Source organism: Notolepis coatsorum (assembly GCF_963971535.1).
Source record: "Notolepis coatsorum genome assembly, chromosome: 16".
Classification (NCBI taxonomy): domain Eukaryota; kingdom Metazoa; phylum Chordata; class Actinopteri; order Aulopiformes; family Paralepididae; genus Notolepis; species Notolepis coatsorum.
In genome coordinates this window covers 20,386,069-20,413,434 of record NC_140180.1, presented here as the reverse complement: position 1 = coordinate 20,413,434, position 27,366 = coordinate 20,386,069, and the positions used below count along the sequence as shown (strand labels likewise).

General features: G+C 42.5%; 1 protein-coding gene across 3 annotated transcripts in view; it reads right to left on the bottom strand.

Annotated features, from left to right (window-relative positions):
• Positions 1 to 27,366, bottom strand: part of znf185 (zinc finger protein 185 with LIM domain) — a 45,081-nt gene that overhangs the window by 16,715 nt on the left and 1,000 nt on the right. The window contains exons 2-20 of one of the 3 annotated variants that reach the window (XM_084332286.1): positions 22,673 to 22,738; positions 20,143 to 20,260; positions 18,943 to 19,092; positions 18,800 to 18,826; positions 18,351 to 18,395; positions 17,552 to 17,602; positions 17,365 to 17,445; positions 17,186 to 17,263; positions 16,747 to 16,809; positions 15,360 to 15,506; positions 14,610 to 15,047; positions 11,559 to 11,618; positions 11,349 to 11,429; positions 11,078 to 11,146; positions 10,527 to 10,607; positions 9,327 to 9,401; positions 8,731 to 8,811; positions 4,941 to 5,003; positions 953 to 997 (exon numbers count right to left, since the gene is read on the bottom strand). In XM_084332286.1, the coding sequence (XP_084188412.1) occupies positions 953 to 997; positions 4,941 to 5,003; positions 8,731 to 8,811; positions 9,327 to 9,401; positions 10,527 to 10,607; positions 11,078 to 11,146; positions 11,349 to 11,429; positions 11,559 to 11,618; positions 14,610 to 15,047; positions 15,360 to 15,506; positions 16,747 to 16,809; positions 17,186 to 17,263; positions 17,365 to 17,445; positions 17,552 to 17,602; positions 18,351 to 18,395; positions 18,800 to 18,826; positions 18,943 to 19,092; positions 20,143 to 20,260; positions 22,673 to 22,682 (1,763 nt within the window). In that variant the 5' untranslated portion in view covers positions 22,683 to 22,738. The remainder of the gene's footprint in view (positions 1 to 952; positions 998 to 4,940; positions 5,004 to 8,730; positions 8,812 to 9,326; positions 9,402 to 10,526; positions 10,608 to 11,077; positions 11,147 to 11,348; positions 11,430 to 11,558; positions 11,619 to 14,609; positions 15,048 to 15,359; positions 15,507 to 16,746; positions 16,810 to 17,185; positions 17,264 to 17,364; positions 17,446 to 17,551; positions 17,603 to 18,350; positions 18,396 to 18,799; positions 18,827 to 18,942; positions 19,093 to 20,142; positions 20,261 to 22,672; positions 22,739 to 27,366) is intronic. The other 2 variants (XM_084332288.1, XM_084332287.1) reach the window with 2 other exon arrangements.

The following is a 27,366-nucleotide window of genomic DNA, read 5'->3' as shown; positions in this document are numbered from 1 at the left end:
CTCATCGGCGAATGGTACGAGGACGCTGACGTCATTTTCAAGGCGATTGTACATTTCTTTAACTGATCAATAAATCAACCCATACTACATAAAGCATTTACTGACGATCACAGACTTATAAACGACCCCCCCCCCCCCCCGTTCATCCGCGCATGATGAGTCATAACGTTTAGGATCGTATTCAGTTGGATTTTTTAATATAGCGTGTATCACGAATAAACTGCAATCGATAATCTATATTATGCGTTTAGGCCTATAACTAGCGTTCTAGGAATTACTGCAGAAAACGATAAAAACACATTTATATTATATTCTAGATGGTATTTTCGTATATGAATCTATGAATGAAAAAGTACAACGTTCCTACATCCTGAACGATAGATAATCGATGTCGAATGGGCCATAGTAATGTCAATTTAGCAATACAATTTAAAAAGTTATAGCCCTGCAAAAAAGGTAAACATCTCCATAGGCTTAGACTGGTGGCAGTGATCATACATTGATGGATAGAAGCGTGGCAGGGAATGCGTTAACAACCAAATTCAGTCAGGACCTCAGTTTAGCGTCTCGTCCGAAGGACGGCACTCGCAGCTGTACGGTGTCCCTATCACCCTAACAAACAGGGGCATTGTTACTGACAAGTCCAGAGGACAGAGTGCCCCCTGCTGGACAACAACACCACTTTCCAACAGCAGCCTCGACCGGGGCTCGACCTGGTCATCTTCCGATCATGAGTCCAGAGCTCTACTCCTGTAGCCACGCTGCCGGACAACATCACACGACCAAGGTGGGGATACCCCCCCCCCCCCCTAATGGCAGCTGCTGAGCTAATATTAGTGGGTTTACAATGTGAGGCAGTTGTAACCATTATATTATATATAATACAACAGGTAGAGGCAGAGGATACAATATACAAAAAAAAAAAAAAGACTTTGCATTTGTATTCCAGTACCTGTTGATGGAAAGGGCAGAGAGGGGCAGGAGTGGGTCAGAGGAGCTGTGAAAGAGAAAAGCGGCCCGTAATCACATGGCTGTTGAATTATGCATGCAGAGATGCAATCCGTCTGGCTGGAAACAGTCACAGCTCCAAACCAATATGATTACCCGTTAGGGGATGTGGTCCCTATTAAGATATGGATCAAACGGATCAGCCGAGCTGAAAAACAATTTCACACTGATTTCACCCTCAATTGTCAGCAAGCCTCGTCATGTGTCGTCACGGAATTCTGTATCACATTGACTCGTGATGGAAAGATGTGATGCACTTGGAATGGTAAACAGAACCAGGAGGAACCGGGGACTCTTACTCAATCAAAATCACAACCTGGGTGTCTTTTTGGCAAAACGTCAAAATAATAATGGAATGTTTGCGTAGTTCTCTCGATTCCAGTATGGCCGCATGTGGCAGAGGAAATGCCTAATTGGACTTTGTGCAAACACAGAGACGGACCGAGCTTCTAGACGGTGGGCTTCTCCGGGCCAGGAGGGCTATTGCACTATGTTGGAGGAGTATGGATGCTTGGAAGAGTATGGATGCTTGGAAGAGTATGGATGCTTGGAAGAGTATGGATGCTCCGACACTGAGAATGTAAGGCTGTCCCCGAACCCTGTTTTTGGGATTCGAACTTCATCAGGGTTTTTCGAACGAACGTTCAAACCTTCGTTATTTTTTTTTTTACTATCCTCAAACTAAATCCTCAATTTGAATAAAGTGATTAATCTGATTAAATGAGTCTTTTTCTTTTATTAAATCAACTTTCCAGACCCAGCCCAGGGAGAAGCCCCAGCCCAACTAAATCAACTTTCTTTAGTGAATATAACTCATCAGTTTATTTTAATACTATAATATTAGCGTAGCCTAATCTTTATCTGCAACTGTGAAGAAAACCCCCATTGGTTTAAACAGAATAAAAAAAAATTGTTTCTTTTTATGAAAAATCTAATAATTAATAAAAAATAAAAAATTCGAATGTTGATTTAGAATTCGAATGCCAACGTAACGAACGAAGGTTCGAACGTTCGGGCTCAGCCCTATGAGAATGTGGATAAAGGAACTTCCAGACTGTATTAGTCTGGACAGACTGACTTACATTGCTAAGGGCAAAGCAGAAAGACACTGGGAACCTTATACATCAGTCGTGAAAAATGGAAAAGTGGGCACAAAAGGAAACTATAAAATTCAGTTTCTCTTATTATTTGTATTTCCATAACCATTTAAACTCCATTTATTTTCTGCAGGTCGAGTGTGTGTGTGGATATGTGAATGTGTGTTGTTGTGATGTTCATATTTCAGATCTCAGACTAATCATTTCTTTTCAGTAACGTTATGCGTTTTGAATGAGATGTAAACGGGCAAATTCTAATAAAAACATTGTAGGGGGAAAAGAGGAAATGCCTAATATGGGCATTTCAGGGGTGACAGTGGTTCAAGCGGTAGAGCAGTCGTCTGGTAACACGGAGGTTCCCAGGTTCGATTCCCCTTCCTCCCAGGCAGCGTGTCAAAGTGTCCTTGAGCAAGACACTTAACCCCTAACTGCTCCCGATGAGCAGGTTGGCACCTTGCACGGTCGCCTCCGCCGTCGGTGTGTCAATGAGTGAGTGAATGGGTCAAATGTGAGGAACAAATTGTAAAGCGCTTTGGATAAAATCTGCTATATAAATATAGGTAAAAACATGAAGATGAAGATCCAGTAATGCAGACACAGATTTGTTACATTTGTGTTTTTACATTTCTCATACATCAGCCCATAGCGACCATTGTTCTTGCACATAGCAACTAGGGATGTCCCGATCAAATTCTTTTGCTCCCGATCCGATCCCGATCATGTGATTTTGAGTATCTAGTCTACCGATACAGATCTTTCCCGATCCGATAAAAAAAAAAAATATATATATATATTTTCATCCCAATTTCTCACATTACATTCACCCTGAATGTTGAGGTTATCCAGGTGAAAAGTTAACTTCATTCAAGCGAGGCATTGCAACCGGAGTAATCTAAAAACTCCGCCTCCAACCTGCAGCTTCATGAGAGCAATGGCGCCATCGTCTGTAAAAATCAGGTGACTGCAAGTTCTGCAACTAGTGGATGTCCCTCATCCTTGACATAAATAATTTGATGTATAATTAAATCAAAGGAAATTAGTTTGTTTTGGCAAAATTCTTCTGCTCTGTGTGACAATAAATAAATGAATGATGATATGCAATTTTAAACCAAAACTAAGGCCTCAGTATGAGTTTAAGACATGAACATGGTCATGTTTGTTGAATACAAAAAATAAGTAAAAAAAAAAAAAATCCTGATATATATTTTTTCCGATCCAGATCTTCTGAAAATCACGTGATCGGCCCCCGATCGGGACATCCCCAATAGCAACCATTGATTCTTCCAACATGGAGGAAAATATTAGCATTCTAAACATTCCATGAAAGGCCTCTATTCTATGGCTGGAGAGATAATAGTCCTTCACATTGCATAAAAAGTCAAACTCATACATTTTAAGATCATTTTATTAGTTTGCTAATTTCAAGAAGCTTAGTTTCAAGATGTCTCAAATGGTTTTAAATAAAGAGATATGGGATGGCCACTGGTAGGGGGTAGGTGTGGAAAAGTGACCATAGCTCAGCGTAGGGAGGTCCGATCGAGGTCCATATCTGAGGAGGTGCCAGGCTGTGTAGGTTCTTCCACACGCTACTGAGGCTTCTGACTGTTTGTTAAATTAATTAATTGTAAAATAAAATAAAAAGTAAAAACAATCTGTTGAAAATATATTAGTTAGGTAAAATATGTTGAGTAAGGCCTTGAAATTAAGCACATCCGTCCCAGGGACGATAAAAACTGTGCGATGGACCATGGTGCAACATCGGTTTAGGGATGGTCCCGGGACGGTAGATGAAAAATCAAGGTTGAATTCGTATAAAACCATCATTTTAGGATTTCAGTTATAAAACTGTAATTTTGGGCCAGTTCCAGGGTGGCTGTTGGGAGAAATGCACTGTAAGCTCCGTGCTCATATGTCTTTTTAAATACATTAAGAGTGGTTAACTAATTCTGTTTGATGGTATTGTAAAAAGAGAGGAGAGAGAGAAGGAAGAATTTATGATTTATTGTAATGTAATGACTTGTTTAAAGAAGACGTGTCCGGCCCATGGGGACATTAACGCGTGTCGTCGGGCCTTACAAATACATTTGATGTGATTTATGATAGCGATGTCTAGTTAAGCTGTTAAGGAGCCACTGGGCGGAGAGGAGGAGGGAAGCAGAGGTCAGGACTGTTCCTCTCACACTATTTACAGCTGCTATTCATTAAAAACAAGCTTGAACCCCATTGCATATAATGGGGGAGGGAGAGGTGCTTCTTCTTGACATCCTGGTATTGCACATTACCACTTCGGGAAAAAAATTACTTATTACTACTATTGATTTCTATGTACACTTGGCGTTGTAAATAAAATGTATGTCTTTGCAGGCATGTGTCCCCCCCTCCCTACTTCCCATTTCCCCACGTGGAATGCACCCAATTGGATGAATGACATTCTGGTGCTCATCCAGCTTAGAACATTTACACAGTCCTCTTAATTTGTGAGCAAGTTTCTTGACCAAAAGGGACCACGAAACTCAACGTGAAATGTTTACCCTTTTCGTGTGTGTGTGTGCAAGTGTAAGCCTGTGTGTGTGTGTGCAAGTGTAAGCCTGTGTGTGTGCGTGCGAGAGAGAGAGAGAGAGAGTTCTGCAACCATGTACCCTCTCCTCAGTGCTAATCACAGTTTTGGTAGACACCGTCTCCGTGGCGCGGGCGAAATGACAAAAATGTTTCAAAGAGAGTCGCTATAATCCATGGCACACAGCACGGCTCAGCCACCGTAATGCATTTCTTATGGCGGGAACAGCTGCGCGCGGAAAGATAATTATTCAAGCGAGCGCTGTCAACTCGTCCTACCGTTGTGAGTCTTGGGTCGCCTCATCCGTCTGCTTCTCCTCCTCCTTGCGCTCGCTGCTGAGGCTGGCGGGGGGGAAAAAACAAAAACCAAAGATGTCATCATACCCAATCACTACAGCGGATTCTGGTGTAGGACCAGTCGCGTGCAACCAACGCAAGAAACACCGGTCTCGAATCTCAAATCGTTGTAAACAGCGACTCCCACAGGTCGGTCAGGGCGCATGCACAGCAAAGACAGGAAAATGACGGGGGCAGTGTGAGCCTCCCACACGTTACTCCTTGCCAATGAGTCCACGCTGGCAGGTGAAAAGAAGTGACTGGCTGCCTCCACATGTATTGGAGGGGACATGTAATGGGCTTCTATCCTCCCTACGACCGGCCAGTGGGGGGCACATGCGAGCAACGATCAGGACAGGGGAGGGAGAATTGGCACAAGAGGAAATTGGGATGGGAGAAAAATCACAGAAGGGAGAGAAAAAGTAGACAAAAAAAATAAAAAAAAGTATTACTTAATCCCGCCAGGAGTATTATTTTTGTTTGTTTGTTTCTAAGAGGGGTTCATTAGGAATGGTGAAGGCATAGGGTAGCTCTACTCTTTTTTGTATCCACTTTTTCTCCTTATTTTTCCATTTTTCTCCCATCCCAATTTCGTATTGCCAATTCTCCCCTCCCCTGTCTTGAACGTTGCTAGACTATGCCCCCCACTGGTCGGTTGTAGTGAGGATAGAAGCCTTGCATCACGTGTCCCCTCCGGTACACGAGGAGGCAACCTGTCGCATCTTTTCACCAGACAGCGCGGACTCTGTGGCGAGGAGTAACCTTTACGATTAATGTTGAGCTATAGATTGTGGACAAAAAGGTACACCATGCCAACGTTAATGCTTTATTTATCTAAAACGAGCCGATTTAGAAATGGTCTATGGGGAAATGCATTGCATTCCACAGAGGGTGGAACAGGAAAAAACGAAAATGACGTAACCACTACACCTCCCTATTTGTAAGTCGCTTTGGATAGAAGCTAAATGTAGCTAAAGATTTCAATTCAGTTAAGTGAGGACCGTGTGGCTACTGTGTGGACTCGGCCACATGCACAATTCAGTGGAATAACCACATAATTCAGTGGATGAGTCCATGCTGTCCTCCTCCACATTCCCACAGAATTGTGTGTGGAATCTACATGGTCCTCGTTTTAAATAATCAACATCTTAGTACACCTTTAACTCAATGGAGGCCAAACCCGAGATAAGTTAACTCGCCAGCGGTTGGGCGCCAGACCCGAGATTTCTCAGGTTTTGGTAGTTTATTCGATTTTTTTTTTTCATTATTCATCCAGGGACCTTGGCGTTACCATAGGGAATGAGTCTGAGGTCGCCAAAGTGCAATACGGCGGTATCGAGCACCCTTTGTAACCTTGTATCTTGGCCTGTGGAATGGCCAAATGTCACCGGTTTCACTTTTCCTTGTCGGCCGAGTAGAGCAGTTCTCCCGGTTCCATTGAAGCGCGTCAAATACCCCCGATCCATATGCTGTGGATGTACCAGATGGCGATCAAACAATTGGAATATTATTTTTGGAATACTCCCGATCACAGGTAAGGACATCTGACGTAAATTTTTGCTTGATCCTGCAATGCTTTTATACCGATCGGGCTGATAAGCAGTTTTAGTGTTACGAATGCCATTACTGACAATCAAAAACGACCCCCCCCCCCCCCCCCCTTTCATGCATTCATGATGGAACATAATAATACCTATGATATAGATTTGATTTCGGAATAATAGCGCGTACAGGCAAGAAACGGCAACGTCTAATAGTAGAATTGACATATAAGGCTATAACTCAGCATTTCGGGAATTACCCCAGACCGCTCTAAAACCATACTTATATTCACCACGGTATAACACGGGAACGTATGGATGGAAAATCTATTATTTTTCACATATTGAACGATAGATAGGTGATGTAAAATGGGCCATAGTATTGTATCCATAGCTATAATATAGAATATAGTTATAGCTCTACAAACAAGGTGATGCACTCCTATCTTTTAAAGTGTGGCCTTGCTATGACGGGCTCCGTCTAATAGCTGGCGCCGAATGAGTTTAAGATGTGCAGTGCCCCCCCCCCCCCCCCCCCCCCCCTTCTTTGGATTAGCATTCGTGATGGTATATTAGAGCTTTGTAGGCTACGTCTCATTAGTTGTTCAGCATGCCCTCGTAACATTCCCCTCTGCACTTCTCCTTGGGGGAACACCCGCTGCCATCTAAGTGGCGTTCCATTACTTTGACCGGCTCAAGTGAACTTCGTGAAATCAACCCGCCGAGGGCAGAGGAAGAGAGTTAATGATGGCGTTTTTAGCCAGAATGCCTTGCGACTTCTCATCAGTCTCCTGTGCGAGAACCGATCATATACTCAAGTGTAAGTGTCCCGTGGGTCACGGTGTCGTCTCGGACTGTCCCGGTCGAGTGAATACTTTCCCTAAGCCCAGTTGTACTTTTGCGCAATCTGATTGGCCACTGATGTTTCTGGTCATGTGACATGTGCGCCAATCCGGGTCTAACAGCCTGCAAACTACCTAACGCCTAGTTTATCACTGGTTAAGCTTAGGCGACTCTTTCGAAGTTGGTTAAGGTTAAGAGTTTGGAATCAGGGCTGGCGTTCCATCGGCCTGCTCTAAGACAAACTCCAACCTTAAACAACTTCGAAAGAGTCGCCTAAGCTTAAGCGGTGGCAGAACTTGCCGTCCCACGATTGGCGCATATGTCACATGACCAGAAACGTCAGTGGCCAATCGGATCACGCAAAAGTACAACTGGCTTAGGGAAAGTATTCACGCGTCCCGGTCCCACGTGTCTCTCATTTGGCCGCTGTTGCGTCTGCTTGAGTGTGTGGAGTCGCGTCTCCTTTGGCGTGGCTGCGGGTCCTGGGGCGCGTGGCCTGTCATTCCTCTGTAGAGTTAGGGGGTGGGGGATTCGCTGGTTTTCCCTCATGGTGGCGGGGGCACCAGGACCGGGGGAGATAGTGCGGCCCGCAGGGGTGGCATTCCCGTCGCCGTGCATGGCGGTGTAAGTGGCGTGCGGGCTGTTTGCGTTTTCCTTTGGTCATGACATGCTTTATCAGGGGTGCGTCTTGATGGGGACGTGTGTAGTGTTTGGGGGACTGACTGTAAATATATTATTCTATTGTGCTTAACTTAGCTCATATTTCACTTTATTTTACTCCACCACTTTATTGTATTATCCGTCTGTTAATGTCTGTCCGCTAATGTCGCACCAGTAATGTCCAAAGCAAATTCCTTGTATGTGAAAAGTAACCTTGGAAATAAAGACCTTTCTGATTACATTGCACTACTGTTATACCTATTCTTACGTCTGCAATTTATGCATTGTTTTTTTATTCAGTCAATTGTGTGCCGATTTTACGCCTATGTTAATTTTATACTAATTGCTGTGGGGCACTCTGGACTGTGGTCCATGTGTGGAAAAAAAAACTACTATATAGATAGTTCATATTTATTATTGTTATATTGTAGAAATGTGTGCATTGAAATGTATGTAAAGTCTCTACGACATTGAAAATGAGGGTGACCTCAATTGTCTGAGAATAAATAAAGGTTTGAATGAAAAGTAAACAAACAATATCAAGGTAATTATAATAATCCGTGATATTTTACAAGGCATTGCTCCGTGTAATTACTTTGCGCGCTACGCATTTCCAAGTGCCGAGGGAAAGTGAATGAGGCCATGGAAAACAACTCGGAAGGGAACAGTGAGGTCATCGTCTCGCTCACCTGCACATCCCTGTGTTGATGGGGATGACATCATCAGCCAATAGATCCAGGGTGCTGCTGGTCTGCATGGGGTCCAAGAGGCTAAAACCAGACACACAAAACAAGAGTCAAATCCACGCAGGAAGGACATATACAACTCTTGTGTAAAAATCCCTTCGTCCAGTGTCTAGTCGTTTTCAAGACAGCAGACGGGGTGAATGTTCCAGCCCGACAAATGACAAGTAGCCTATTTTGAGGTTTTCCACAGATTGAAGGGTTGATTGAAAACTTAAATTTTTATTATTAACAGGCAGAATGGGTACAATACAGTACGGCTCAATACACACAATTGTTAAGGGGATGCAGACCAGAGAAAGACTTTAGTCTCGTTTACATCAGGGTCCCCCATTTTCAATTCATAATGACATACGCAACATACAGATATACATCATGACATTTCTGACACAGGTATACAGTACTGTTACATTTGTGACATACAGGATATGCAAATATACAGTACTGTTAAACAGAGATCCTAACAGAAACTATATACATACGAGGGGGAGGAAACTGTACACTTCATTATTGGGTTATTGGGTATCTGGGTCTTCCTATACCTGTCCGGTCCGCTGAGCAGATCCTGGCTCCAGCGCCCGGGGCTGGGGGGAATAGAGTCTGCCAAATCCTTGGGACTATCGGAAAAAAAGAGAGAGAGAGGAGGAGATGAGACGGCGAGGCAGAGGAGAGGGCCATCATTAGAGGTCCAACAGTACCACCTGGTGACCCCTCTGTAGATAACATTTATGGGGACGTGTTGCAACTTCTACAGACTACCGTTAAAGATCCCCCTCCACTCAAAAACCTGTTTTCTTTATGGTTAACCTCTCTTGCTGAGGCGTGATGTTGACAGGGTTCCCACAGACATTGCAAAATGAAATTAAAGTACTTTCCTAAGCACTATTTTTCTTTTTAAAAGGGCAGTTAAAAGGATACAATTAAATGCCGTTTTTTTATAGAAAATAAATCGGATCCAATATTTGTGGCTTAAAACCAATTTCCGACAATTAGTTACACTTGAAATAAATAAAAATGTATTCCTTGATTCAGAACCATTTTATCATGGATGAACAAAACTTCAATGCTAATGGTCGATTTGAATTTCAAGGACTTTTTAAGCACCTTGTTAAAAAAAATGGGCTGTTCCAGGCCTCGACTTAATCAAGCACTTCAAGGACCTTGTGCGAACCCTGCTATGCAGAATGTTACTTGGTTGCTTCTTCCCCACAGTCCTCCCCTGGAGAGGGAGCTCTTCCCTCTACTCCCCTGAAATCTGAGTTGCATGTGTGACGTCACTAATAGTTTGAACCTCTCGTGGTCCAACGTGTGGCAACTTGACACCTTTAGCTTCTTTCGTCTCAAAAGAATATAAGCTTGCCGACTTGGAATTCCTGACAAATATCAATGGGTGCTTTTTTTATTTTATTTTTGCATATTCATAGTTTTTTGCATTCTCAATGATTGTAAAAAAATGTCGAGATGCTGCTATGCCATTTTCCGTAGTTTATTGAACAATTTGGTGGGGGGAAATTATATATCGTTATTCAATATAGAACAATGTCTCTTAAGGGTTTGAAATACTGGAGGGGATCGCTTAACCCTTTCACCGCCGCACTACCAAACGGTTAACCCTTTCACTGCGACAATACAGAGAAGGTTAACCCTTTCACTGCCACACGACAGAAGGTTAACCATGAAAGGGTTAAGAGTTTCGCTTCACTGAACATAGAGTGGCGTGTGATGCATTTTTTTAAACCAACCCGTCGCCAAGCGCCAGGAGATCATCCGTTATGTCGACACAGTTGCCGAGGCTGTGCTCTGGGCTCGGCTTGTGTTCAACACTGCAGACAAAAAAGGAGAACCACTAATCAACACACTTGCTCCGGCAAAACAAAAAACACACGCATCGGTTGGGCCGAATTAAATCAAAAGGTTTAATTGAAATTGTAAAAAACAGGAATTTCAGTTCCATCTACTTGCAACAGAAGATTAATTCTCATTTACTTTGTCAATAAGTTAGATAGGCGTTTACGTATTTTTTCGGTATGTACATTTTGAACCGATTTGATCCAAACCTGATGCACACATGCAAAAAAAAGAAAAACACAAAAAAGGTAAACTAAGAATCACATTTCAGAAGTCATTTCTCAAACACTTCCTGTTCACTTGAAACGTTCGGAGGAACTCGCGACACGGGTCGAGACGAGGCGCGCGATTTATTTGCAGTGAACACAAGAGGCTGGTGACCAACCATAACCAGTTTAATTTCCCCTCCGCTATGACATGAATGAGGAAGTATCCGGTTTCGTACCCGTCCACGGTGTGATGGTCCTCCGGGTCTGCGTCCTCCTGAGCCGGGGCGGCCGCGTCGTCTCTAAAGCTGGAGGAGAGATATAGCCCGTCAGTGTGTAGCTGATGATGAATTGGATCAGGGGGAATACAATAGGTAGGATAGGGAGTAGCATGGAAGGAAAGAGTGGATAGCGATGAAGGATTTCTCTTTTTTTTAGCTTTGGAGTTCGTTTACAGCCGTCTCGAGTAGCGAGGCCCGACCAGTTACAAAAACATGCAGGACGGCCTACCTGTCTGGTACCGGTGCAGTAGGTTCATTCTCTTCCAGAGTGTGATTATTCCCGCCGTTCTGTTCCCGAGCGTCCAATAGACTGCCAAAGACCGAAGACAGGAAGTAAATAACAAGAGTACCACGATTCCTAAATCGAGTATGTAACTTATAGACTGCCGTTGCTGCATTGACCGCGGCTGATTTTTATTTATTTTTTACATTCCAATACCTGGCTGGGCTTGTGTCGAAACAAATGAGGGTGTCCGACAGGGCAGCGAGAGTGTCGACACTGTGGGAGACAGATGGAGAGCAAGCAAAGATGTGACATTTCCAAGTCAGCGGTCCATCATACTTGTTCAAAGAACGAAAACAAACATTCCACAGCGATACAGTCCATTGACTGAGAAACCATTTAAAAAAACACAAAAGTATTGTTCACAACCTGGGGTTTCAATATGGTATAGAGCAGCGGACGGATTCATCACCGTCACTAGAAACCAAGGGTGCCTAAAGTGTTTTTGATGCGTAGGGGCCATGGGCCAAAATGTAACATGGGTTGGGGGCCTCCTGCCTGGATATTGATCATTTAGAAATGTAGCAAGTAAATAATAGTGCATCATCATGTCAAGTTGTTTGATAATATGCCTTGTAAAAGAAATATAATAAAAAAAGAATATATATTATTATTTCAAAATCCACTACTCAAATGTATTGAAATTGCATTAACACATTGGACGCCAGAGGGTGCTATGGTCATTGGGCCGTTGCGTGCCAGCGCTTTGTTGAATGGAGAGAATGCCGTGTTTGCGAGTGCTTAAAATATATGAAATATTATAGCTATGGATCTAATAACACCGTCGATTGTCAGCGAGTTGCTTCTGGTCAACATGCAAAAAACAGATTGTTTTTTCAGCCGTACATTTCCGTTTTGAATATCAGGATAGTTTGGGTGATTCTTAGTAATCCCAGGAAAAGACGCGGTAATAGCCCTTTAGTGAAATCCAGTTATCACATTGTAATTTTTCGCCTGATTATCGAATCTTCCTGAAATCAACGCTAGATTTATCGTTATTATCCTTCCTCGTGCACCCATGAAATGGGGCTTGGACCGGCGCCCCCACCGCCACCAACGGTAAACAGCACATACACATACAGCTTCAATCGCGGGAGAAGAAAATCAGATCAACGCAAGATTGGATATATAGTGTTCTTACCTTGTCTCTGATGTAATGCAAAAATAATAATCCAATTATCTGATCGCCATTCCAAGTACTGGTCGCGGAGGCCCGTCCCACGTTGTCCGGCATTGCATATGAACGAGGGGGGGGGGGGGGGGGGGGGCTAGTTGATGAATCATTGGAAAACGCTCATCCTGCCGGAGTATCAGCCCAGAAAACAAACTACATTGTTTCAAATGGAGTGCAATAGCGGCCGAAGGCGTTAGAGGGCGGTATTGACCGTCTGCCAGCTCAGACACATTCAGAACAGTATGCACAGCCTGCCCCGATGAATTATGAATGGCAATAGCGAATAAAAGAAATAACGATTAAAACCCGAGATATCTCGGGTTTGGCGCATGGCGAGTTAACCCGGGTATTCTCGGGTCTGGCCCCGAATGTGTTAAAATAGATCATGTTGAATATATTCTCTGGAACTCTTTAGAGCAGTGGTTCTCAAACTGTGGTACGCGTACCACTAGTGGTACTTGGTGGTACTTGAAAACATTTACAAAAAAGCAAAAGCAAAAAAAACTTTTTTTTTTGCAGTCAGGCCACTGAACTTAGAAGCAGGCCAGGCCAGTGTTTCTGGTTGCGGCGGCGCGATAGTTAGATAACCTAAGTGGGGAACAACCAGGAGATCACTGTGACAGAGAGTAGTGCAGTCTAAACAGTCATAAATCTTTAATTCAACTTCAGCCCTGATCATAACCATTTATCTTTTTTGATTTTTTTGTAATGTCAGATAAAAAATGAAATACTCCCACTTTTCTGAAAGAGTTGGTGTTAAATCTGACATTACAAAAAATCCATCAAAATCTGTGTTGCTGCTAATCATTGACACATGCCTAGCCTGTAATAATCCCCCCCATAAAAATGTACTTTGCATTTGATATTGAAAATATTTTACTTTGTGTTTTTTTTAACAATAATTTATGATGCAATCACACAAACTGGCATTTAAAGGGTAAACATTCAAAAATGTATTGAATATGCGTTTTCTTTTCTTTACAATAATTTGTGATGCCCATCACAAACACTGGCATTTAAAGGGTATAAATTCAAAAAATCCTGCACCAGAATGCAGGAAATTAAGTTTTTGTAACAAAATAATTGTGTGTGTGTGTGTGTGTGTGTGCGCGTGTGTGAGAATGACGGACAATTGCTTGCTGTGAGAGAGAGAGAGAGAGAGAGAGAGAGAGAGAGAGATAGAGAGAATTAAGTACATTTGCTGAAATAGTTGTTCTTAATTTTCTCACTTGCTATGTGAGAATGTTAGTTACCGTAATTCCTCTAATAGTAACCGGGTCTCAAATACAAGCCGGGTCTCTATTAATGGCCGGGTGCGTTCTTGAGCTAAGCAATTATAAGCCGGCCTCCTAATACAAGCCGGGTTACTAATATACTGAGCTGCATACTGAGCTAGTTAATTTATTTCACTTTGAAAACGTTGAAATGACCAGTGACCACCTGTAATTGCACTGTTTACTATTTCATACAGTACTTGGTTTCAATAAATGAACCCAGTACATTTTGCTGGGTTCAAACTGACACAAAATGTTGATTTATTCATTATGATCCGTTTGAAAATTTGAAATATAGGCCTCCCTCTTATACAGGCCTCCTCCTAATACAAGCCTGGTACCCGCTACAGTTGAAACAAATACAAGCCGGGGTTACTATTAGAGGAATTACGGTATTATGTTCTCAATGCCCCTTGCATTGTATGAGTTGTGTGGAAGCGTTTGCTAGTTCTAGTGCTATCCCTTTGTACATTGTGGCTGTGTCTGACAAAAGTTAATAAATAATGGTATTAGGAATACATTTGCCTCCTGCGTGAACTGTGCATAGCTGAATAGACTGCATTTTAACGCCGGTCATATGGTGGTACTTGGAGAGCCAGCTACGTTCTCAGGTGGTACTTGGTGTAAAAAGTTTGAGAACCACTGCTTTTAGAGGGTCAAAAATAATATTGCCGAGGGTCAAGTTTGGCCCGAACACAGCCCTGCTATAAATCACGTTGTAGCACATAAATCATGGTGGTAGAGAAAAACGGGTCTGACCTCTGGTTAGGGGATGGCTCGGACTCTGGCTCTGGACCAGATTCGGGTTCTGGAACGTTGCAGACCTGCACAACATACTCTGGCAGAAGAGGTACAGGCAGAAGAGTGGCCACCTTGGTGCAACCGGGTTTCACGTGTTTAAACGGGTCTTCGTTTGGGGCGTCTACCGGCGGTGGGTGGTCCACGAGACAGACGAGAGGCGGAGCTTCTTCCTTCACCGGCTCCGGAGCGCTACAGACCTGCACAACATACTCGGGCAGAAGTACAGGCAGAGGAGTGGCCACCTTGGTGCAACCGGGTTTCATGTGTTTAAACGGGTCTTCGTTTGGGGCGTCTACCGGCGGGTGGTCCACGAGACGGACGAGAGGCGGAGCTTCCTCGACCGGAGGGACGTCCTCTACCGTCGGAGCCACCGGCTCGTCGACAGCGGCTTCCACTCTGTCAATCGCAGGAACACACGAGCAGGGGACATGAAGGAGCCATGACGGAGCGACGTGATGCACTGAAGCACCCAGGTGGCTCACCACGCTCGGGTCACTCACAGCATATAGTCACAACACCTCGGCTTCAAATCCAGCCCTCGACCTTAATTGTCGCACGTCATTCCCATTATCTCTCCCCTGTCACTCATCACTGTACTAATAAAAACAGAAATGCCCTATATTAAATAAATAATATATTTCACTGATGCACTGGCATGTCATATTAGAAATAGATACAGTGTCATGGCTCAAAGTAAATTGGAATTACTTGGTCTCCGTGGTGATGGGCCGCCGCGGCAGAGCGACGGGGGGTGCGACAGGGACCGCGGGGGGGCAGGAGGAGGACGAGGATGGAGGAGGGGGGCTGGCAGCCGCCTCAGCAGGCTCATCATTATCATCATCAGTAATATCCACCCTATCGTGCATAATGAAAATAGATACACACGCACATCTGATGAGTTACGGGAATTCACATAGCACCTCCATGATCCAGCAATATCACTAACTCACTCACGGTTAGCCACTCTGCCCCTAGTGGCTGCTCACAGGCACTGTTTGCTCGTTTGTTTATTTTTTACCCAGGGACCGTGCACATTAACACTTTGAGTGCCAACGACGCTATATGTCGTTAGTTCATGCCGACCCTTGAGTGCCAGCGACGACAAATAGCGCTTTGTCGGGTTTTTTTTATTAGCGATTTGAATTCATATTTCATCAATCTAGTCTCACGTTAGTGCTGCAAACTCTCTGAGCTCCATTGGGAAAATACCGCCCCCATCGTCTCTCCCCGTTAGACTGAATGAAACACATGGGGGGGGGGGGGGGGGGATCAAGTTTCCTCATTTTACTTCTCCGGCAAGCCATCCGAGACGATCCAAGTCATTGGCGAGCCGCAAAACAGCATGGAATACATATTTCCAGTACCCAGCGCTGAATCAATAAACGTGATCGATATTTGGAATGGCGATCAGGAATTGGAATAATCTTTTTGGAGAACATCTGATCTGAGGTAAGGAATCCATTTTACCAGTCTTAGGATAATCAGAGCTGTTTTCACAGAGATATCAGCGTGTGCCATATGTGTGTGTGTGTGCTGATCAGGAAATGAATTTCTCAGCTCGCTTCTCTAGCGTGCATAAGTACACATACTATCGATAATCTAGCGTTTATTTGAAAACGATTCATAAATAGGCCGAAAAATGACAACGTTTGTGTATTCCAGAATATTCCAGTAAAGGGCGTTTATCACAGAATCTTTACCAAAATGGTATAAAACGGAAATGAACAGATTAAAAAACAATCCGTTTCGACAATGTTGACCGCAAACAAGTCATTGATAAACGACGGCCAGATTAGACGCATAGCCATAATTTAAGATATAGTTTATGCGTTCACAACGCCATCATTGAAGTGGGTGGTGGCATTCAACGGGGGTAAGGTGCACCGCATGGCTGGTAATCAGAGTGTTAATGAACATCTTCAGTTTCCACATCAATGTAAATGTGCCAGATTATAGCTAATTAGCTAGTTTCCATCTCTAGTCCCTGCCTACCATGCATGTCTTTATGGTGTGGGAGGAAACCCACGCAAACACAGGGAGGACATGTAAACTCGACACAGAAAAGGCCCCCTGCTGGGGTTGCACAGTCATTTACCTTTTGGCCACAAAAGATGGACTGCCGTTCACCCCTGTAGCGTCAGGTGCGTTCTCCGATGTCCTGGAGGAGACGGGAAAATCCCATATAATACCAAACCATACAATAAAACGGGACCTTTGAATATTTTAAAGAATTATTTATATGCAGTTCTTTGAATAAAGCGCACTGCATTCATGCATCTTCTTTGATTGGAGTGCCAGTGGAGCATTGTAGTCGACGAGATAAAAACCCAGACTCAAGAGCCAATATTAAAGCCGACTTTGTTCAAAAGAAATTAAATAAAAAGTAGTCACTTTTAATATTTCAATACAGACAAAACTAGCACAGAACAACTATGTATATGCCAGAAACCTGCTACTTCCAATATCCAGTCTGCTCAGAAACACGATGAATGGCAAGCTGAATGACAGTCAGGAGAATAAGAAGAAACACATACTCAAATTTCTTGGCAGCGGAAAGGACATAGGACCGCCTGGTCGCGGAATTTCTCAGCACATTTCTGGCTGCCTCCGTCCTGCAAGGCATCTCATTTTATGCTAATGTCATCTTTTCAGTTTCACTATCGACGATGGTATCAATGCTTTTCTCTCCATTGTAAAAAATAAGAAAGCTTACCGTTTCTCCTGCTCCTCATGGCTCAGCTGGTCTTCCGCTCGGTCTGGGCTCTCTGAACTGGGCCTCACTGTGTGAGGGGCTCTGGGGGCACAGAAAACAAACGCATACATACATACATACATAAGAACTTGCTCGTTCTCAAAGCGGTGGGTCCCCCCCAGTGAATCCCCCAGCATAATGCACTCACATTTTCCTGTAATTGTCTGACGGTCTCTTGTTTAAGATGGTTGTAGTCCCACTGCAAACAGGAGTAAGAAATACTGATGTTTACTTAAGGACTCTTAAATGTCTGTAGAGGGACTCTAGCAATGTGAAGATCTCTGCTTAACTCATTCAGCGCCACCACTTAATCCACGAGATGGCGCTAGTGTTCCACCGGCTGTGAGTCAATGGGGGGGACTGAGATTTGAGAGTCCTTAAAACATATCTTAAAGCTAATCTATGGGTCTAATACACCCGTCGATTATCAGTTAGTTGCATCCAGTCAACATGTACAAAACGAATTGTTTTTTTTCATCTGTCCGTTTTATAGCCTTTTGAATACGAGTATAACTTTGGGTGCCTCCGAGTAATTCCAGAGAAAGACGGATAATAGCCCTTTAGTGGAATACACTAAACACGTTGTAATTTTTCGCCTGATTATCGTATCTTCCTGAAATCAATGCTATATCATCATTATTATCCTTCCTCGTGCATACATGAAGAGCCCTGGACCCCCCCGAAGAATAGAAACTAGACTATTCCCAATGGGGTGCAATACCAACTGGAAGGCGTAGGCGGCGGTATTTGCCCTTTTGCGAGCTCAGACCCATTCCCAACGATAACATCAGGCTGGATGGATGAAAATGTGGATATCGCTAATAAAAGAAATAACGATTAAAACCCGACTATACTCGGGTCTGGCGCTCAAGCGATGGCGAGTTAACCCAACTATCATCGTGACTGGCGCTGAATGAGTTAAGGCAAGTAAGAAATAAACTCCTCACCCGACTCTAGTAGCAGGTTTGTTTTCTGTCTTCTTAAAAACGCCTCTGGGGGAGGGGGGGGGGGGGGGGTGGTTTCAAGTTAATGAAAGTATTCCAGGTAAACATTCGATTAAAGATTATATTGAATCTAAGTATAACTGCCACTTGAAAAATTTATACATTTTCTTATAATAAATCCAGAGCTTTTAGAAAGGTGGGGAATAAAGGTATAGCTTTAACCCCCAAAAAACGATCTATTAATAAATGTATAATTTAAAAAAAAATCCAAAATTAATGTTGTCACATGCATGTATCCCCTCCCTTACATCCCCATTAAATCTTCCCCACGTATAAGGCACCCGATTGGATAAATGACATGCTGCTGGTTCTCTAGTGTGACATCTAGTGGCTGAATGTTATCTATACCACCTGTAAATACACTCTCCCTCCCTCCCCCCCCCCCCCTTTACCTGATCAAGTAGCCTGAGGTGGGGGCTCTGGATTAGAAAGGAGAGAGAACCACGGTCAGTAGACTACTATCACTATGTTTTCGGGTGGTTTTGGAAGGTCATTTAGCACTCTAGGTAGCACCGACGTGGGGAACCAGACTTACCTTTCTGCAGCGGGTATGGCGGGGGATGGAGCGGGTGTGGCGGGGGATGGAGCGGGTGTGGCGGGGGATGGAGCGGGTATGACGGGGGAAGACACCGGGGTGGTCTCGTCAGGGTCTCCGTTCAAATGGCGCGCTCTTACCTCTGCCATCCTGGACAGGAAGGGGGATCAGAAAAAGCTTATTGGTAAGTTCAAACAAGATAAGATATTCCTTTATTGATCCCCTTGAGGAAATGCAGGCGTCACAGCAGCACGGGGGAGGGGAGGTACAGGTATAGGCGGGAATAGACAAGACAATAGATTTAGGTAATAAACTGAACGATACCAAATATGTACGCCTCTCCATTAATCAGTGGTGGAAGTAGTACACAAAGTATAAATACCCAGATAAACTAGTAGAAGTATTGTAAAAGTCCTATGTATACTTAAATAAAAGGCCAAATGTTTTTTATATTGAATATATACCTAAGTAAAGGTACACGTGCTATAAGACATCCTCTTGAAGTTGCTGTTGCTTGAAATGGGAAAGTATAGTATAACGTATGCCAAAATAATTTTCTTCAAAGTAACTAGTTTGGGTAACTAGATGGGTTCAGATATGTGTAGGGGTAAAAACAATATCTCCTTTGAAATGTATAGTGGAGCAAAAGTGCAAACTTCCCTCAAGTGAAGTACAAGTACCACAAATTGTTACTTAAAATATGAATAAATTAGGGATGTCCGATATTATCGGCCGATATTCGCATTAAAATGTAATAACGGTATTCAAAAAAAAAGAATTATTATTATTTTTTTTTTAACATTTATTTAACACTACTTACCCAGGCAAGCAAGTAAGAACTAATTCTTATCTTAGTTATTTATTGTCAAAAGTATGCATAATGTTGTGTTAATTCCACGACAAGAGATATGTAATGTTATTAATTACCTGAAATTATTCCGTTTTGGGGGGGGGGGGGGGGGGGGAACCCTGCATACATGGGTATCGGTTGATATCGGTATCGGAAATTAAGAGTTGGACAATATCGGTATATCAGATATCGGTAAAAAAGCCAATATCGAACATCCCTAGAATAAATTAATTATTGCATTTATATAGTGCTTTTCTAAACACTCAAAGTGTAGAAAATACTTTCCACCACTGCCATTCGTGCATGAGAGAACTGCCCATGTAGATAATATACAAACATGTGCTTGTTACCATGGTTTCTCTTCCTGGCCTTCGGGCTCTGGGTCACTGTGGCATTGCATCCAGCTGCCATCTCCCTTCAACTTAGTCCTCACCTTGGTGCTGAGAAACACGGACGCTCTTTCCCCTTCTGATACAGACAATTATGTTAATGTGAAATATGGAGACATTACATTCTGTAACTAACCCCAACCTTAACCCAAACCATAACCCACCCCTAATCTGAACCCTAAACCCAACCTCAAGTTCAAGTTCAAGTTCTTTAATAGTTGTCATACAGAAGTACAGAATACTTTCATACAAAATGCTTCTTACTGTTACGCTCCAGAGACTGTGCTAGACAAGATAGTATCAAATAACATAATAACATAATATAGCATGAATTTAGAAGAAGAAAATGAGGTCACAGTGTTCGGTATAGACATATGTACAATGTTCTGAGTTACCATATAATATACAATACACAATACTATGCAGTGTACTAATGTACAGTACTATCTAGTGCAAAGCAGAAATGGGATGAGGTACAATTTTAGGTACAATTTACAGTAAGGTGTACGAGTTGTAGTGCAATCCTTCATCCATAAATATAAAGTGTGGGGAGTGGGTGCTACAGTGCGTTTGTTTAAAGTGGGTGTGTGCTATAAAGTGTGTGGAGTGGGTGCTACAGTGTGTTTGTTTAAAGTGGGTGTGTGCGTGTGGATGTGTGTGCTATGTGCGTTTGGTGGTTGTTGTTGTGTAGTGTTCATTCATTGTTCGTTTAGCAGCCTGATGGCCTGGGGATAGAAGCTACTTCTGAGTCTTTCTGTGCTCGCCTTGAGACTCCTGTATCGCTTGCCTGACCGCAGCAGTTCGAAGAGGCAGTTGTTCGGGTGACTGGAGTCTTTAATGATTCTCTTAGCCTTACCCTTGCAACGCTTGTAGTAAATGTAAAACCTCAAATCAAATGTATTTGTATGGCCCGGGATCACATGGAATTGCCCCCCTGGGCTTTACAAGTCAAGAAGAAACATCAGAATAGATCCAGAACAAAAACCACCATAAAACCCATATATGCGACACTCCCAGACTTTCCCCAATGAAGATAAGAAACAACCCACTAAAACCTATAGCAATAGGGGGGGGGGGGCATGGAGGAGAGAAACTTCAGATGGGCTGTTCAAAGGGGATCCCCCAACAGGATGTCGGTGATAATATATAGTGTTGCTATGGATGATAGATGGAGAAGCTTCTATTCCCAGGCCATCAGGATGCTCAACGAACAATAACACTATATGTAACAACCATCAAATGCACTCACAGCACCACACATCCACACGCACTTTAAACAAATAACTCACTGCAGCACCCACTTTACACACTTTAGAACACCTAAACACACTTTATATTTATTGGTAAAGAATTTGCACTACAACCCATACCTCATTACACCTCATCCCATTTCTGCTTTGCACTATAGTATAATGTATATTAGTATATTGTATGGTAACTCAGTTACTTCTACTCTGCATTGAACATACTGAACACTTGTGTCCACGTACGTGACTTCTATTTTTACTTGCTATACTTATTTTATACTTATCTATTTTTGTCTAGCACAGTCTCTGGAGCATAATAGAAAGAAGCATTTTGTATAAAGGTATTCTGTATGACAACTAATAAAGAAACTTGAAACTAGAAAATAGAACAGACAAATAATTAACACTACAATAGCTTGTCAAACTAAATCAGGACATTGAACATGATCTGGTCCCCAAATGTCCTGATTTTATATGCTCAAAATTAGTCCTGAATTTTCACATAAATTATGTCCCCACAGACACAACCAATCTAAGGTACATCCACTACATGCCAGTCGGCTTCTTGCTTAATCATGTAAAAACTTCATGTACTGTAGGCCTACTGGATTATACTATTGTATACTTTTTGTACATTACTGTAGTAGTACATCATTCATGCATTCAACCTTTATTTAGCACTCGGAAACAATTAAGGTTGCCCTCATATTCAACTGTGTCGAGCTAAGCGTTAATCATGAATAATTAAAACAGATGAATATAGGTTTTTAAATACCTTGTAAATAAACAAGTATAGGCCTACATAACGATAAAATAGGCATCAATAAAAAACAGGTAAAACACAGATACAATTACACGGGTTGTCATTGATTGATTGATTGATTGATTGATTGATTGATATTGATTGAATGTGTATCAGTGTGTGTGTGTGCAGTAGTGTGAGTTGTTATGTCCAAGAACAAGAACCAATATCAATGCATTGTTCTTGGCTAATAAAGTCAAGTGTTTGCGATTCAGATTCCATACGGAATCAACATGTAATTGCATGCACGATGGCCGATGGGTAAGCAGTTTGAGTTGGCACACACAACAGAGCTCATTCATTATTAATCAAATACACTCGAGTCAACTGAGACAAAGCAGATTTCTGAAAGCAGAGACCTCATGGTGTCACGATGCGTGGAAACACTCCCGTCACCAGCCCATATGGGAGACATATTGTCTTACTTTATTATAAACCTCACCTTTTGACATGATTCTTCCAGATGTTTGTCTCAGCGGTCACGTCTCCTTCAAATCAGCTACAGTACCTATGGAAGACAGTTGGGAGATTTAGAGGGACCCGTTTAAAATAAGTTAATAATAAACAATAGTCCTATAAAATGGTAACGTTTAAAAAGGCAGCAATACAATTCCAAGATGAAAGATAAAATAGCATCCTAATAACAGGAAACGGAATCGGCAATAATAACGCATATCGAGAGGAAGAATAAAACAAACAAGGATCATGAAAAGGCCTTAGTTATCAGCTGACTGCATGATAGGATGATGATGGTTTTGCAGGATATATAGGAGTGTGAAGGCTATTGCATCAGGCATTAAAATACCATACGCCAGAAAACAAATGGAATTACCGTGTTGGCTTTGTTACCTTGGTCGATCGTAAAAGTGCGATGTTTATTATAATCCCAACGCTGTTTGCATAATAATATGGCTTTTCCTTAAACTGAGCAGCGCGATCTGACATGTGATTGTATTTGCAGGTGACTGGCTGTGGATCAATTACCAGCAGGCAGCAGGTACCTTCAATTAGGGAAACCCATAGGAAGCTGGAACCCTCATTTTGAAACGTGGCGCAGGTCACCTGGCAATGCAATCACGTGTGTGTGAATGAATGAATGAATGAATGAATGAATGAATGAAAACTTTATTTAACAGATTGCAGAATGGGTACCTCAATACACACAATTGTTAAGGGGATGCAGACCAGAGAAAGACGTTTGTCTTGTTTATATCAGGGTCCCCCATTTTAAATTCATAGTGACATTTATGACATACACAACATACATGACATCATGACATTTATGGCATAGGGACATACATGACATACAGGTATATAGTACTGTTACATTTGTGACATATATGATATGAAAATATACAGTAGCTACTGTTACCCATAGATCCTGACAGAGAGTATATACATATGTCAGATTGACATAACTCAGTTTGAGGAAAATGTTATTAAACAAACGATCGATTGAATATTGCAACTTCGCGCCTATATGGTAATCAGAATCAGAAAGGTCTTTATTGACACAATTAACATACAAGGAATTTGATTTGGTCGTTTTTGGTCAATAAAATGGAATATAAACTAAATTCAAATAGAAGCAATAGAATATAATTATAAAATAAAAATAGGCCAGGGCTGTATTTAATGACAAAGCCAACAATGTAATTTCACGTCTTTATTACGCTGCTCTCAATTTGGCTCGCATTGTTTTGTGGCCTATGGTATTTTAACCCAACCTCATACTACACTGTTGAGCATAGTATAGGTTTGGTATACCAGCTAGGTTGAGCTTAGTATAGGTTTGGTACTGTATACCAGCTAGTGAGCTAGACTATTATAGGTTTGGTGTACCAGCTAGGTTGAGCATATAGGTTTGGTATACCAGCTAGGTTGAGCTTAGTATAGGTTTGGTATACCAGCTAGGTTGAGCATAGTATAGGTTTGGTACTGTATACCAGCTAGTGAGCTAGACTATTATAGGTTTGGTATACCAGCTAGGTTGAGCTTAGTATAGGTTTGGTACTGTATACCAGCTATAGTGAGCTAGACTATTATAGGTTGGGTATACCAGCTAGGTTGAGCTTAGTATAGGTTTGGTATACCAGCTAGGTTGAGCTTAGTATAGGTTTGGTACTGTATACCAGCTATAGTGAGCTAGACTAGTATAGGTTGGTATACCAGCTAGGTTGAGCATAGTATAGGTTGGTGTACCAGCTAGGTTGAGCATAGTATAGGTTGGTGTACCAGCTAGGTTGAGCATAGTATAGGTTGGTGTACCAGCTATAGGTTGAGCATAGTATAGGTTGGTGTACCAGCTAGGTTGAGCATAGTATAGGTTGGTGTACCAGCTAGGTTGAGCATAGTATAGGTTGGTGTACCAGCTATAGGTTGAGCATAGTATAGGTTGGTGTACCAGCTAGGTTGAGCATATAGGTTGGTGTACCAGCTAGGTTGAGCATAGTATAGGTTGGTGTACCAGCTAGGTTGAGCATAGTATAGGTTGGTGTACCAGCTAGGTTGAGCATATAGGTTGGTGTACCAGCTAGGTTGAGCATAGTATAGGTTGGTGTACCAGCTAGGTTGAGCATATAGGTTGGTGTACCAGCTAGGTTGAGCTTAGTATAGGTTGGTGTACCAGCTAGGTTGAGCATAGTATAGGTTGGTGTACCAGCTATAGGTTGAGCATAGTATAGGTTGGTGTACCAGCTAGGTTGAGCATAGTATAGGTTGGTGTACCAGCTAGGTTGAGCATAGTATAGGTTGGTGTACCAGCTATAGGTTGAGCATAGTATAGGTTGGTGTACCAGCTAGGTTGAGCATATAGGTTGGTGTACCAGCTAGGTTGAGCATAGTATAGGTTGGTGTACCAGCTAGGTTGAGCATAGTATAGGTTGGTGTGTACCAGCTAGGTTGAGCATAGTATAGGTTGGTGTGTACCAGCTAGGTTGAGCATAGTATAGGTTGGTGTACCAGCTAGGTTGAGCATAGTATAGGTTGGTGTACCAGCTAGGTTGAGCATAGTATAGGTTGGTGTACCAGCTAGGTTGAGCATAGTATAGGTTGGTGTACCAGCTAGGTTGAGCATATAGGTTGGTGTACCAGCTAGGTTGAGCATATAGGTTGGTGTACCAGCTAGGTTGAGCATATAGGTTGGGTATACCAGCTATAGGTTGAGCATATAGGTTGGTGTACCAGCTAGGTTGAGCATAGTATAGGTTGGTGTACCAGCTAGGTTGAGCATAGTATAGGTTGGTGTACCAGCTAGGTTGAGCATAGTATAGGTTGGTGTACCAGCTAGGTTGAGCATAGTATAGGTTGGGTATACCAGGTGTGTGTGTGTGTGTGTGTGTGTGTGTGTGTGTGTGTGTGTGTGTGTGTGTGTGTGGCAACCTGCGGTCATGGACCTGGACGTGTGACGCCTCCAGGCCATAAACCAAGTTGCATGGCAACACCAGGTCGTCCTAGGATAACCCCCCCCCCCCCCCCCCCTTTAAAGGAGTAACTGACCCTAATCCTTTTTAAGGAGGAGAAAGGGATGGTGGTGGGACACAGATGACAGCCGAGGTATTTGACAGCTGTCAAAACACTGCTTAAATGGCGGGAGGAGGAGTTCGTTTGGAGGATGGGAGAAAGGTAAGATGGTTGTGGTTAGTAGTAGATGTGAATGAACGTAAGCTGATAGGAGGCTTGACTCGGGGAGGGTGTGTATGAGTCATTTGAATACTCCATGCTCTTCCCCCCGAATTTCGTCATAGACTTCAATTAAAAGATTAGCCAAGTTATTGCGGATCTCATGCTGTGCTCTTAAGGGGTTAAAACATTAAAGATGTAGCTAGCCTGGGCCAGACCACGTTGAGTCTTAAAGGAGAACCCCGCCATTTTTGCGGGGGTCCTAATGTCCTTCTTGCCTTGATATGAGTTGCCATGATATGACAATTTGTTAAATATATATTCTAATATGCGTTTCCATTGTAAAGATTATTGGTAGCCATTTTGTTTTACAGGTTAATCACTTCCAAGATTTCAGTGTATCTGAAAATGTACCTTCAACACAGTGGATGTAGATTCACCACATCTGAGGAAAATGGCATGTTAACAGTGTCCACACTGTTGACCTTTTAAAAGTTGCTTCATTGAGTGGCTCACTTTGAGAGAATGTTTCATGGCACGATGAAGAAACCTCAAAAGGTCAGTAGGTGAGTGTATAGAGTAGACCCACAGGTTAGACGGCATTTCCATCAGACATGGTGAGGTTTGAGCATCTGCAAGGTATTTAAGGTGAGACAGTCCCCTAACCGGCAAAATAAATATTTTAATAGATATCACTATGAAACTTTCCCAGTTTGTTATGTACATATAAACTAAGAAAAAATAGATTGAAAGTTTTCAGAATAGTAGTAGAATAATAGTGTTTATGCAAATGAGGCACGTCCTCATTAAATATGCGCACATTTGCATAATTGCCAAGACACGAATCACCACAACATGGATAATGCCAGATAAAAAAAACGTGGTTTCATTTTGTTGATACATTCAAAACGAAACTTTTTCCAGAAGGGATCGTGGCTATAGCCCATGCATCAGGAATTTTGCCATACATACATCGATTTTCGCCTAGTTGTGGTATAAAAATGTACTATAAACCAGGCTATGAATGATATATCAACAAACCCTTCTGTAATTAGAAGCAGGATGTGGATGGGAAGACATGTAGAAAGTTTGGTGTGTGTCGGTACTAGGGAAATGGAGTTCCATGTCTTTGTGTGTAAGTAAAATTGTTTTTGAGAAAACGCCCTCAAAGTTCTGTATTGTAATTGTGATCTATGGACAAAATCAGACAAAACTCTGGAGCCACCAAATGAAACCAGTGATCACGGTATCCCTTAAACATGATCGGATCTTCAAAAACGACTCTAAAACCAACAGGCAATGAATATAGGGGGGGAAATAGGGGTACTATTTATTTGTTTTAGAACACAAGGACATTATAAGTCAAAGTCAAAAAAAATTATTGTATCTTATGCCTAAATGTATCGAGCGGCTGTCCTCTGCTTCCTCAATGAGGAACATAAATAATCCTCAGTCTCATCCTTTAGACATGCAGAACATCCTGTCCTTCCACTTTCTACATAATACCGCTCTCGC